Raw genomic sequence first — 13,359 nt, forward strand, 5'->3', positions numbered from 1 at the left:
GAGGGCCAGACACCTTGACCAGCCTTTCCACCCATCCTCTCTAGGTCCTTTGGAGCTTTGCCCACAGCGGTGCCAGCTGCAGCCCTTCCCCTGCGGAGAGGAATGCCTTGCAGATCGTTCCCAACCATGAATTTAGGTGTAAAACATAGACTTCTGCAACACAGAGACCAGAGCACAAGCCCCAGCTCTGTGGTCCTTAGTCACATGTCCTTGACACGTGACTTTCCCCTCTCTTAGCCTCAGTTTCCCTTTCAAAAGATGAGATGAGCACCGTGTCCACTTCACTGGGGTTGTTGTAGGGCACTCTGAGATGACGCAAGACAAACATGTATCCCGGTGCCCGGGGAAAGTGCTCACCGAGCAGGGGCTGCCCTGAGAAGAACAGCCTCCCCTCGCGGGGCAGCCACGCGCACACACGCAGCACGAGTGCGAGAACATGTGTGGGGACGGCCCAGCACGAGGAGGATGTTGAGAAAGGCGTTGCTAGCCTGAATAAAGAGATCTCATGGTCAGGTTGGAAGGGAGCTTTGAGGTCAGCAAATCTTGTGTTTCTGCTCAGTGCAGGTAATCCCCCGCCCACAGCATGCCTGCCGGGTGACCTCCCGCTCCCAAAGGTCCCCAGACCTACTTTGCATCAGAATTCCCGCAGCTGTCCTTTGCAGAGAGACCCCCTGGCCTCACCCTGAGAGAATCTGCTTCTGTAAGGGTCCAGTGGGGTGTGCAGAGAGCAGCCAAACCATTTGAGAAGCTTTTTGCAGAGATCATGCAGTCCCGAAAGCAGTGTTTCCTTTACTGCTGTGTCTCCAGCCGTCGGTACAGGGCCCAGTGCACAGCAGGGACGTGGTGAATACCTGCTGGATGGGGGTGGAATCACGCAGCCTCGGAAGCCGTGCCCGGGAGCTTCTCCCTGGAAACGCAGCTCACTTCTGTCTGGGTGAACTCCAGTGATACTTACGGTCTTGCTCACAAGAAGCAAAATCTATCTTCCTTCAATCTTAACTCATGAAGCCCATTTCTACCTTCTCGAGTGACGCTGATTCTAATTCCTCTTAGAAGGGATTATCCCTCAGCTGTAGATGTCAGTAAGGGTGAAGTATTTTTCTCCAAATGAAATCAGGGTTGGCTGAACAAGGTATAAACTGGAGCCGGGGGTGCTTCGTCAAGCAGCCCCAAGGAAACAAAATGATGGACGACAGGACCTTTTTAACTAGAGCGCGTGGATTCCATCTCAAGGACATGCAACATAAACATGGGGCACATAAACCTGGTTCAGGGTCCCCATGCAGCCCCGTGAAGTAGAAACCTTTACCATTTTACAGAGGAGGAAGCTGAGGAGCTAAGAATTTGCTCAGGATTACCATTCAAGCGTAGAAATTTGAACCAGATGAGAATTATATTAAAGTTTAAGGAAAGAAGAAGAGGCCAAGTTGGAGAAGCTTAAGCATAGAAAAAAAAAAAAAGAACAGGGAGCATAGAGTCGGTGGTGGAGTCCTGTATCTTGCGTTGACGGCGTGTTTCTAAACACCTCCGTCCCCTTCTCTGGGCTTCATCTGTCAAACTAGGCAGTTCCAGAAGAATTATTAAGCCCTCCACAGCTCATGTGAACATCTGTGTTCCCAGAGTGCATTTAGCTACAACCAAACGGAAGAAGTCGGAACTGTGAAACCTGCAAGTTCCGAAACAGTCCTTTTCAACCCTTTCAGGGCTGTTTAAATACCCTTTTATGTCCCATCTTCTCGGGAGATGTTTTATTGTTCTACACCCACTAGCCGGGGGCACCTATGGCTGTGAGGCGGTTCTTTCAGATGTTTAGTAAATGGTAATGTGTACTCTTATGTTTTCCTTATTACAGCCATGCTGTACTCAGACATGCATGGAGGAATGGTACTATTAAAGGCTTTTCTGTTTTAAAATAGCTTAGTCGAATACACATGAGGTTGGAAGGGCATTGTTGTTTTCCCTGCTGATACTCAGGACAGCCCCGGTGATAACATCTTAATATTCCCCTGCTGCTATACGCACAGCTGGTTTGATGTGCAGCCGTGGTTGGCAGACTCCCTCTGTGCACCCAGGAGCTTTCCTGGGGGTGGGAAAAAGGTAGCACCGGAAGCATCCATCATCGGGGCTAGAGCTTACCTGGAGAGGCTATAACTGGTGCACAGCCACTTCCACGCCGTTCACATGGAGCTCACCAGTTCTGGATGGTCTAGGTTTGTGGGCTGTAGATAATATTTATTTTTCATTTCTTCATTCATCCATCCATCCACACTGTACTAGGCCTCAGGAGCATTACATTTTTCACTCAAGGAAGCAAAGTCATTAAATTTGTACTTTTAAAATATTTCTGCGGCTGAGTAAAGCAAAATAGAATGGCAAGGGGCACCCCTGAGGGAAAGATGATCAAGGATGAATCTGCTAAGTTATCGGGGAAAGAGAGATGATGAGGATAGAGCAAGGAAGGGGATGAGGTTGAAAAGTAATAGATACAATCTGGAGGAGTTGGTTATGGCAAAGATGTGAGGGGTGAGGAGAGCGGGGTGTCAAGCTTGATTCAAAGGTCCTGGCTTCAGTGACAAGTTAAACCTTGATGCTACTAACCGCAAAAAGGCAGGAGTCAGACGTTATTTGGGAAGAGAAAATTGTGCGTTTGATTTTGATCAGTTTGAGTTGAAGGTCGCTGTGAAAGAGCCAGATGAAGATAATTGGATTTAAGAGTAAGAAGCTCTGGAAAGCAGTCCGATACGGAGATGGGTGACATCTTCCCCTCAGTGGTATTTGGTTTTGTTTTTGTTTTTCTGCGGTACGCGGGCCTCTCACTGTTGTGGCCTCTCCCGTTGCGGAGCGCAGGCTCCGGACGCGCAGGCTCAGCGGCCATGGCCCACGGGCCCAGCCGCTCCGCGGCATGTGGGATCTTCCCGGACCAGGGCACGAACCCGTGTCCCCAGCATCGGCAGGCGGACTGTCAACCACTGCGCCACCAGGGAAGGCCCCCCTCAGTGGTATTTGAAGCTGTTGAGTTAGATTCCATCATCCAAGGATACGACGTAGAGCAAAAAGAGGGGGCAAGGATGGGAGTTGGGGAGCCCAGCATTCAGGGGAGGCAGAGGGAGGGGACCCCCATGAAGGAGACGGGGAAGGAATGTCCAGAGGGAAGAAAACAGCCAGGAGACTAGTGTCACAGAAGCTAAAGGCTTCGAAAAGTTTCAGCGGGGCTGGGGAAGGGCCAGCAGCGTGGCAGCTGGGGGAGCAGCTGGCTGAATTTCGCAGAGCCCAGCCTATGCAGCTAGGGTCAGTGCTTGAATCGGAAAACTTAGACTTTCTGAACAATGACCATCACAAAAGGGAAAAAGGGAGATGCCTTTAGTTGAGCATCTAACCACGAACCAGGCACTTTACGGTACTATCTTATTTAGCAATACATCCATTCTTAGGGGCAGGGGGTGGGGATTCTGTTCTTGCCCTTTTACTGATAAGGAAATTGAGGCTCAGAGAAGTTATGCCTTGGTCAAGCCATACAGAACTGGAGCTTGAACTCTGTTTTGCCTGGTTGTAAAACCCTTTGTCTTTCTCATTTATACCTGGTGGGCAAATGCCCCGCCTACCCTTTCCACATTCAGTGTGCCACGTGGAAGCATCACCAACCCCTGCTTCCCTGGGGCCTCACCGCCTGAATGACAGCAGCCCTGCCTTGAACCAAGAGCTGCGGAAGGAGGGAACCAGGGGAGTTCCCGGTCTGGAGCCATCCGTCTGCTGGCTGGTGACTCCGACACCGGGGCCCCAGAAGAATAGCAAGCTTGTTCGCTCTTGTCTGGCTGTTAGTGGTGATGTATGAATAAGCAAAGAAGACAGCTTCATTTTCATAAGTTAACTTGTGCCGAGAGTGAGGAAGACGGGAAACAGTGCACTGAATCATAACCACAGGGCCAGAGCAGAAAACAATGACAGAGCCTTTTCTGTTCATCACAGTGTTTTATTATAATAACTCCTGTATAGAGGAGACAGGCGGTGTGGAATGCTGAGGGCGGCAGCACACCAGCATCCCGCGTCATCTCCCCAAGAGGAATCCCTGGGATTGTACGTCTTCATGGGATAGCAAGCCCAGGATGGGTTTGCATTGTCAAGATTAAGGCTTTAGACTTTCACCTCTGGAGATCAGGCTGTAGTTGCCACCTGGCTGGTGAGCTGGGATTGCCAGAGCTGTGAAAATAAGCTGTCTCATATGTGCTGTCACCGGGGACCTGAGGACAGCTATGCCCAGAACAGTGTTCCAGGACAGCAGTGCTACCGGAAAAGCTTTGGGGGAAGCCTGGGAGCTTGGAGGTCTGTGTGGAAGGGGCAGGTGTGGCCTGCAGTGTGGCAGGGGCTGCGGTAGACAGGAAACGGGCATCACTCACTCTCCCCATAGAATCCACTATTCCCTGCCCTCCATTCCTCCTACTTATCAGCGTTTCTGTCATTGCATGTACCGCGCTGCTTCATAATTGTTTACCTGTCTCCTTCCAACTGCCTCTAGGGTGCAGACTATGTTATATCTGTCTTTGATTCCTTAGTATTTTGTGTGGTATCTGACACAAAGCAAACCCTCAATCAATATCAAACTGAACGAAAGTGTAGGTAGGGTAAGGATTGTGTCAGCTAAGGAAGGGAGGGGACAGCTAAGACCAAAGACGCCGAACCCAGGCCAATGAGGCAGAATATTGGGCCAGGGAATTCTGGGTATGATGATAAGAGTAGATACCTACTGAACATTTTACTATTTTCTGGGCGTTGTTAGTGGTGATGTTTGAATAAGCAAGCTTCATTTTCACAAATTAACTTGTGCCTAGAGAAAAAAAGTGTTCAATTCTGAGGTGTGTACTTTTGTCAATGCCATGCTATGAATGAATGAAGAAACAGGCACAGAGAGGTTAAGTAATTTGTCTAAAGTCACACAGCTAAAACCTGGGTGAGGAGCCAGGATTGGAAACCAGGCAGTCTGGCTCTGCCATACACTTTCTTCACCACTTTACTGTACTCAAGAAGTGTAACACTGGAGGCGGCCACTGAATTCTGCTGGTTGATGCGCTAGATTTAGACACCCCATGAGTTTTACTGTTTGCTAGCGGCCGTGCAAGGGAACCTCACTGATAACCAAAGCCAGGACAGAGCTCCCAGACCCTGATCAATAATTCTCAAATTTTAGTGTGCATCCAGATTACCTGGGGATTTTTTTTTAATGCAGGTTACTAGACCCAGTGGCCAGAGTTCTTATTTAGAAGTGTTATGTGATGAGGGAATTAGTATGTGATATTACCCCCATACTCCCAGATCCTGAGAGATAAGACAAAGGAGAGCAAAATGTCACCTTATTTTGCTGATAAAAGTTAAAATTGGAGGTTTTGACTTAGATGTGCATCTACGGTGGATATTCGTAATACCAACCCTGGAGCTGGAATCACCCACCCTGTCACAGGAAGTGTGGGGCGACTGCAGCCTCATCCGGAGGGGACCTGCCCTGTACAACTGATCCAAGGTGGAGCTCTGCTGGCACACTGGCTCCTAGGAGGGAGATGAAGGAATAGCTAGGCCACCTGAGCTCGGTCCTCTCTGAAACTCACCAGGTCAGGTAGCTCCTTCCCTGCCCTTGGGGAAGAGGAAGGATTGGGGTAAGAAGCCGGGAAATCCCTCCTTCACAAAACGAAAGATGTAGAGGGAAGCAGCCTTCCGGTCACAGTTAACTTCACAGTTGAGGCCTGGGAATCTGCACTTTTAACAAGAAGCCCAGGTGTTTATGTAGCAGTTGGTCCTCAGACCACACTTAAAGAAACAAACTTCTAGAAGGACTTAATTGTTGTGCTAGAGGACCTTCAAAAAGAAAACCATTTGGATGGGCTCACTGTCTTTCAGAAGCTGACCGATGAGCTTGAATGATGATATTTAAGAAGAGCTATTACTTATATAGTTTTCAATATGCCCCAGCCCCTGTGGTTAGCCCTTAACACATATGAAGTCATTTAAACATGTGAAGTCACAGCAGTTAGATACTAGGGCACAGAGAGGTTAAGTAATTTCTTCAAGGCTACACAGCTAAAAAGTGGCAGAGCTAGAAATAGGAACCAGGCAGCCTGGCCCCAGCCTTCCCCTCTGGCTACACTGCTGCACGTGGTTTCCGGTCCACGGACACAGACCTCTGCAGGGGTGAAGGCAGTTAGCCCAGGGAATTCACAAGCCCACTTGCAAAGCCCAGCTGTCGCTTTAATCGTTGACAAAGCAGCTAATGAATTCATCTAAATAAGCAAAATGAAATCTTAGTAGCTGTTTATTATTTTGCCTTCTCAACCAGTGGATATTAAAATTACAGCTATCATGTTGCTAATTAAGGATTTTGTTTTCTTAACCTTCAAGAGGACGGGCATATGTGAAAGGGCCACTTGCCACCATCAAAGGATATGCAGCCCAGGTGCAGAGTGACAGAAGGAGAATTTGGATGTTATCCTTTGAGATAACATGGCTTGAGGTTAACCATGCAAATTACTCCTTCTCTGAAGATGAAGCCCTTGAGTTGACGGCTCCAGTAGAGCAACCCATATAAAAGATGCTCTCAGGTGCCGCCACCCCATCTTTGCAGTTTTCCATGCAACTGAGGAAGACGCCAGAGTTCCCAGAGCTGAGTGAGAGAATATGTTGATGTTGGCGAGTGGGGAGAGGATGAAATGCTTTGCAACCTCAGAAATGTGGGGACACTAATACAGTAACATAAGTGGTTTCCATTCAGGAGAGATTTACGCACCAGATGTCATTTATTTAGCAGACATTTATTCATGCCTATTAGTGTGTTAGATATTATGCAGTCCTTGCTCTTGAACAAATGGAGAGGTGGACATTTACAGATGAAGCATGTGTGCTTGAACATCACCCATTCTGTCCTTGACAGGACATAAGTCAGCCGATGGCAAAAATACCGGGAGGAAGCGCTAAGTCGAGATGTCCCCCATCTAATGCGGGAATTCACAGTCTGCTGCTTGCTAGAGATGGGCCTGAAAGGATTACTGGTAGGGAGCGGCAGGGGGCAAGGCTGGCGGGAGCTGTATGAGCAAGACGTGGAGATGAGGACACAAGCAGTAAAGCTATGCATTTTCGTGTGGCTGTTAGAAAATTCATCTGAAGAGCAGGTCGAGGCAGAATACAATTCATGGCATGTCTGAAAGTGGAGTTTGGACTTTCAGATAGCTGAAGATTACCTCTCCTGAAATTCAGATGGCCACCCTAAACTCAGTGAATCATTCCCCTTTATCGGTTCTGAGCACGACACCCTTCTTTCATCATGCCAAAAAAAACCATGGTGGCGCCAACCAGGGGTCATTAGTAATAATGAACCAGCTCCCCCAAGGACCCCACATGCCCTTTGAGTCCCAGCCTCGGAGTGAGGTTATTAAACAGGCTCTCTGACAAGGTTACAGCATCAAGACTCAGCACACAGCTTTCTCGGCTGAGGGCACCGCGCCTTTCAGATCTGTTTTGCACGAACGTCCCAAGCTTGTTGCATGTGGAATTGATTAGCTCTTGCACTTTCTGAATTGGTGACCTGTTTTTCTGAGGGATTGTACACGTTTTGGTTGTGATTATATACAGTGACACAACAGTGGGAGGTAGTATTTTTCCTACACCGCTAATTTATGTATTTGTGCTGGGGCAGTGATTTAGATGGGAGCTCGATGAATTGATCAAATAAATTACACCAGACCCACACACCATGATTTCAGGGAGCTGTCATCACACCAAAGAGATTCTATGTCGCCCAGCGTGGTATTCCAGGAGAACCGTTGTGTTTTCTTCACCGGCCGCTAGGCTTTCATTTGGTCAGAAAGGGCTTTACTTCTCAGACAATATAAGGATTTTAGCTCCAGAAGACATCAGTTAGCTGTGGAAGACAGTGCCCATTAGTCCTGTGACCTTTAGCAAGTTACTTACATTTCTGAGTCTCAGTATCTCATCCTGTAAAATGTGGACTTACAATTTCCGCCTCAAACGTTTGTTGTAAAGGTAAGCAGTGATGCAGAGACAGTGGAAAGAATCTGGATGTCAGATAACTATAGATTCATATCCTGGCTCCAGGATACGCAAGTTATACAAATCACGGTCCTCAGTTTTCCTAGTTTGTAAAGTGCTGTTGCTAGTAGTTGCAAGGGAATACCTTCTGCACATGGCATGATAGGGTTGTCTAATAGAAGATAGTTGATTCTGATGGCTGCCTGCCCCACCTAGAAGACCTGAGTCCAGAAACATTAACACTCTAAGAAATTGGGGTGAGTGGAGGACTCACCTGAGGTGCTAAAGCTGCTTAGAAATTGATGGAGAGACCTGACTCGCCTTTGATGTTGGCCTCAGTACAGTAGAGGGTGAGGCCCATGTCAAAGCCGAGCTCTGGGGACAGAGAAGCGATTGTTCCTCTAGAAGACATGCCTGCCTTGACGTGATGCTTGTTGACAAAAGACAAAGTGGATGTGAGAGTAAAAATGCTGCAAGAATGTGGCTCTTCTCTGGGGGCTCCCTTCTCATTAACCAAGGGTCCTTTCTTCCTCTCTGAGTGAGAAAATTATCTCAACTCCTGCCTCAAAAGCCAGTAAATTAATATACATTGGGAAATAGTGAACTGGAACATTTGAAGAAGAGTATGTCAGTAAATAAATATGTGTTCACTTGAGTTAAGGGATAGATGGACAGATGGACGGATGAATAGTTTGGGATTCTGGCTTTGTCACAGATTAACTGGATGACCTTGGGCAAGTTAATTAAGTACTCTGGGCGGCCTCCATTTCTTTTCTATAAAATAGGGATAATGAAAACGGCTGGGCTGCCTAAGTGTGAGAATTAAACATATTAATACAAGTGAAGCACTTAGATAAGAGTTTGGCACCTCACAAAAGCTCCCAATAACAAAACCTGTGTTACGATGATTTGCCATTGTTGTATCTGCCGTTCCGTACTCACTGTCCCACGTGGCTTGGCTTCTTTTAAGACCTTTGCATTCTCTGTACTTCACAGGTCAACAGGTCCTGGGCCTGGTAGAGAACCAGAGTGATTGGTACCTCGGAAACCTGTGGAAAAATCACCGCCCTTGGCCTGCCCTCGGAAGGGGCTACAACACAGGTAAATCATGAGGGTGGCTTGCTGGCGGTGGGACAGGAGGTGGGCCAAAGCACAGGAGAAGGCCACCTGGTTGCCTGAGTTCTGCACTGGACGGTACATAAGGCGTTGCCCTCCTGGTTCTTGCTTAGGGCTGTAGCTACAGGCAAAGTCGCTACTGGGCCGTGGCAGTCCGTGGCATTCTCACCAAAAAGCCCCTCTCCGGACTGACCGTCAGCCCCGGATCCGGCAGGACAGCTTTACGAGTGTGACCTGTAGGTTCCTTGGCTCTGTTAATAGAGACTAGAGGTCATCGTGTGCACTGTAGGTCCCCAGGGTCTGTGTTCATCCTCAGCATTCAAGATTCATCTTTGTATGGGGAGCAAAGTTGCTGATGTGTATTGACTCAAAGTTTCTTGTCAGAAGCGACATAATTTCTGTTTTATTTTGTTTTGTTTTTTCCCCTTTTTTGTATAATTGAAGTATAGTTGATTTACAGTGTTGTGTTAGTTTCAGGTGTACAGCACTGATTCAGTTATACGTGCATACATATCTTTTTGTTTCAGATTCTTTTCCCTCATGGGTTATTAGAAAATATTGAATATCGTTCCTTGTGCTATACAGTAGGTCCTTGTTGGTTATCTGTTTTATATATAGTAGTGTGTATATGTTAATCCCAAACTCCTAATTTATCCCTCCCCTCCCTTTCCACTTTGGTAACCACAAGTTTGTTTTCTGTCTCTAGGTCTATTTCTGTCTTGTATGTAAGTTCATTTGTATCCTTTTTTTTTTAGATTCCACATATAAGTGATATCATATGATATTTGTCTTTTTCTGTCTGGCTTACTTAGTATGATAATCTCTAGGTCCATCCATGTTGCTGCAAATGGCATTATTTCATCCCTTTTTTACGGCCGAGTAGTATTCCATTGTATATATGTACCACATCTTTATCCATTCATCTGTCAAGGGGCATTTACGTTGCTCCCATGTCTCGGCTATTGTAAATAGTGCCACAGTGCACATCGGGGTGCATGTGTCTTTTCGAGGAAATGACATAATTTCTGCTAACATGAAATTGGCTAAAGCAAAGCAATCGTGCGGTCGTGCTCACCTTCAAGTAGTGTGGCCAAGTGCAACCCAACCATGTGCCTGGAAGAAGAAAAGGCAGAAATATTTGGTAATTGGTACTTAGGGATACCACAGCCCCTAAACACCATGTGTCTGAAATCAACTCCATTTTCTACCTTGCTGCTAACCCAAAATGTGCACCTCCTCTTTTCTTTCTGTCTCTGTTAACAGCATCATTCAATCATTCATTCATTCATTCTTTGTGCAGCTCTTGTCTGTCTAATGCTTACTGTGCACTAGGCCCCATGCTAATACACCAGACACAGCCCATGACCTCGTGGAGCTTATAAAGGATGAAACTAGAGCAACCTCCCTCTCCTTAGGCCCACGTCCTGCCACTGTCTACCTATGAAATGCCTCTGAATTCTGCCTCTTCCCCTCCATCCTCTTTGCCACTACCTGGAACTGGAACTTGGAGCTCCGGGGGCAGTAGGGTAGGTCAGGCCAAGAAGGGCTGGGACTTGGCATCTGGGACCAGCTATACTGAGTTGGGGCAGGGGTCTGGGGATGGCGCCACCTGAAGGTGATAGGTGGTAGCCTGTCCTGGACACTAAGGTCAGTCTGTAGTGGGAAGAGCCAGACTCAACTCTGAGAGCTGAGGGTCCGATTCCTGAGAGGTCGGGTGCAAACACGGAGCCCCAGAGGCCACAGGAAAAAGGCTGAGAGTCAAGCTTCCAGAAGTGAAAGTTCCGAGATCAGGTCAGAGCGGGGTCAAAGCTGGAATAAGACAAGGAAAGAAAGGTCCAGGGTCAGTGTCCTGGGCAGCCAGAGGTTAGGGAGGCCTTCATTGAAAGCTGTCCTTTGAACTGGAGGGACATTCCTTTAGCCAACGTTTGCCAGAACGTCCAGGCATGGCTCACGGGATGTAACACCTACCAGGTATCACAGCCTGCAGGGGTTGCAATGGAAGAATGGTAACCACCAGCCCTTCACAGACCCAGGCTGCATCCTGGAGGCTGTGCTGGGCATTCACCCGTGAGTTGCTGGATGCTGGGAAATTCTGGGGAGTCCCTGAGAGGGGCCAGGTTCAGGGAGGGAGCCCAAAGGGGCTCAGAGCAGCAGCTTTTCTTAGCTGATTTAGAGGTATTTCGGTGTTTTAATAATGGGTAAGCCTCTGCATCCCAGCTAAGTATTGACCAGGTGCTGTCCCTGGTGCTAGGTGTTCATCTCATCCGATCCTCACGCTAACCTCATGAGGCAGGGGCTATTCTTATCTCTGTTTTATACCCAGGAGACTCAAGCTTGGAGAGTGAAAGTATGTCGTCTGATAAGTAAGGAGCCTGCTGTTAACTGCTAACCTTCCTAGCTTGAACTTTAGTGGCTTCTATTCTATCAAGAATACTTTTTTTAAAAGTAGACTCTTGAAAGGTCTGGGGAGGGGTCCAGGATTCTGCCCTAAAGGAAGCCTCCAGGATATTTCTGGAGCAGAAGGTCCAAGGGTCTGCTCTGATAAAACGTGGCACCCCATGACCCCTTCCTGCAAGCTTCCCCAGGAACTGTGTTCTCAGCGCATTTGAGGCCGGACCCTTTAGGAGCCCACAGTGGGCCAATGAGAGGGCTCCCCATGCTGCTTCTGCTCAGCAATTGGTCACCTCATGTTGATCTCCTGGGCCTGGAGACTGGTGTCCCTAAAGCTCGGGACACCCATGCTTATCAGGTGGGAGAAGGGGCATCTCAGGTAAGCCCTGGTGTGTGTTTAGTTCCTGCCTTCCGCAGCATAGAATAATAGAAAATGTCACGTGGAGATAAACTGCAGTGCCTCTAGGACACAGCATCGGGGTCATGGTTATCTGCATCAAACAAAAACCACCGGTCATCAATCTGGGTTTGCAGGAGGAAGAACAATGTAGCACACTGGGGAATTTATTATGACCAAAATGGCATGTCCCCTCCTTCAGGAGACAGACAGGTACCTAAACCCTCTGCAGCCCCTACTTGATATACCAAGGCAGTGAGTTGCTTCCCTTCTTGCTGCTTCTAAGAGGGCAGAGAAGGTGGGAAAAAGCCCTGTTAGAAGTGATGTGTCCATTTAAATAAGCCAGTGACACCAAGTGATCATTAGAAAAGGATTTCTGCGACATCAAAATGCATTGACTTTCATGATGGGGATTTGTTATTTTAAGACTGAGGACTGTGCCACACATCAGTGGATGAGTCATCCAGACACTCAGATTCTAATGGAAATTGTCAGAACTCCACTGGAGAGAACCTGCTCCCCTGAATCCCAGCGCATCTCAAGCCTCCAGACGGGGTATCTTCAGCCGAGCCCCGTGCTGAGCCTTCAACTTGGTGCTGGGAAGCCAAGACAGGTCTGGCTAGGCTGGAATTCAGCCGTTTATTCTCTGGGAGCTTGGCCAAGTTGCTTCACCTCCTTGAACCTTAGTTCTCTCCCTTATAAAACAGGATAAATAACAACACCACCTAGTGTGTGAGGGTTAATGAGGTAACTTGTTTAATGAACTTAGCCTGTGTCCTGTTGCATTTTTCTGCCACTTATTTCATCAGGGAATGGGATCCACCTGCTTTAAAAATGGTGGTTACCTGGTTCCCTAGGGTTTGCTGAGGTCTCCTAAGCTCTCGGGTCAGAAAGAACCAGTACATTTTCTTGCTTTTCCCCAAATATAATGCAGTTTTTAATCTCTCCACTAACTAGAAAAGGTTAACATTTCATATCGTTTTAGAAAAAAAAATGACAATGTTAGTTTGTATATCAGCCGATTCTACTTTGAAAAGCCCCAGAAAATGCATAAAATGTTGGAGCTGGAAGATCTGCCTTTAAGACTTGACCTTGACGCTTTTCAACTTTGTGCCTTTGGAAAGCTGCTCAAGCTCTCCAAGCCTTAGGTTCCTCATCTGTGATCTGAGAATGATAGTCCTATCCCAGAGCCCGCTGTGCGGCTCCAAGGTGGTGGTATAGTTACAGGGGAGCTGGTCAACCCAAGTGCTTTTGGAAGTTGGTGGTTGTTTTTCTTTCTCCTCCTGACCACAGCCTAGCATCTGTTTTCAAGTAATTCAGGTTCAGCCACATTTATCAGATACAGCTGCATTCACCAGGCATCCTACAAGGCACCTTACCATGCGTCATCTTTGTTAATTCCTAGAATTGTCTTGTATGCTAGACAC

The 13,359-nt window shown here is 47.6% G+C and overlaps 1 protein-coding gene across 3 annotated transcripts in view; it reads left to right on the forward strand.

The window, feature by feature from the left end:
* The window catches only part of LARGE1 (LARGE xylosyl- and glucuronyltransferase 1), a 438,487-nt gene that overhangs the window by 308,762 nt on the left and 116,366 nt on the right, over window positions 1-13,359 (forward strand). For all 3 annotated transcript variants that reach the window (XM_065886982.1, XM_065886980.1, XM_065886981.1), the window contains exon 6: window positions 9,025-9,129. In XM_065886982.1, the coding sequence (XP_065743054.1) occupies window positions 9,025-9,129 (105 nt within the window). The remainder of the gene's footprint in view (window positions 1-9,024; window positions 9,130-13,359) is intronic.

This window comes from Phocoena phocoena, chromosome 11 (assembly GCF_963924675.1).
Source record: "Phocoena phocoena chromosome 11, mPhoPho1.1, whole genome shotgun sequence".
Classification (NCBI taxonomy): Eukaryota; Metazoa; Chordata; class Mammalia; order Artiodactyla; family Phocoenidae; genus Phocoena; species Phocoena phocoena.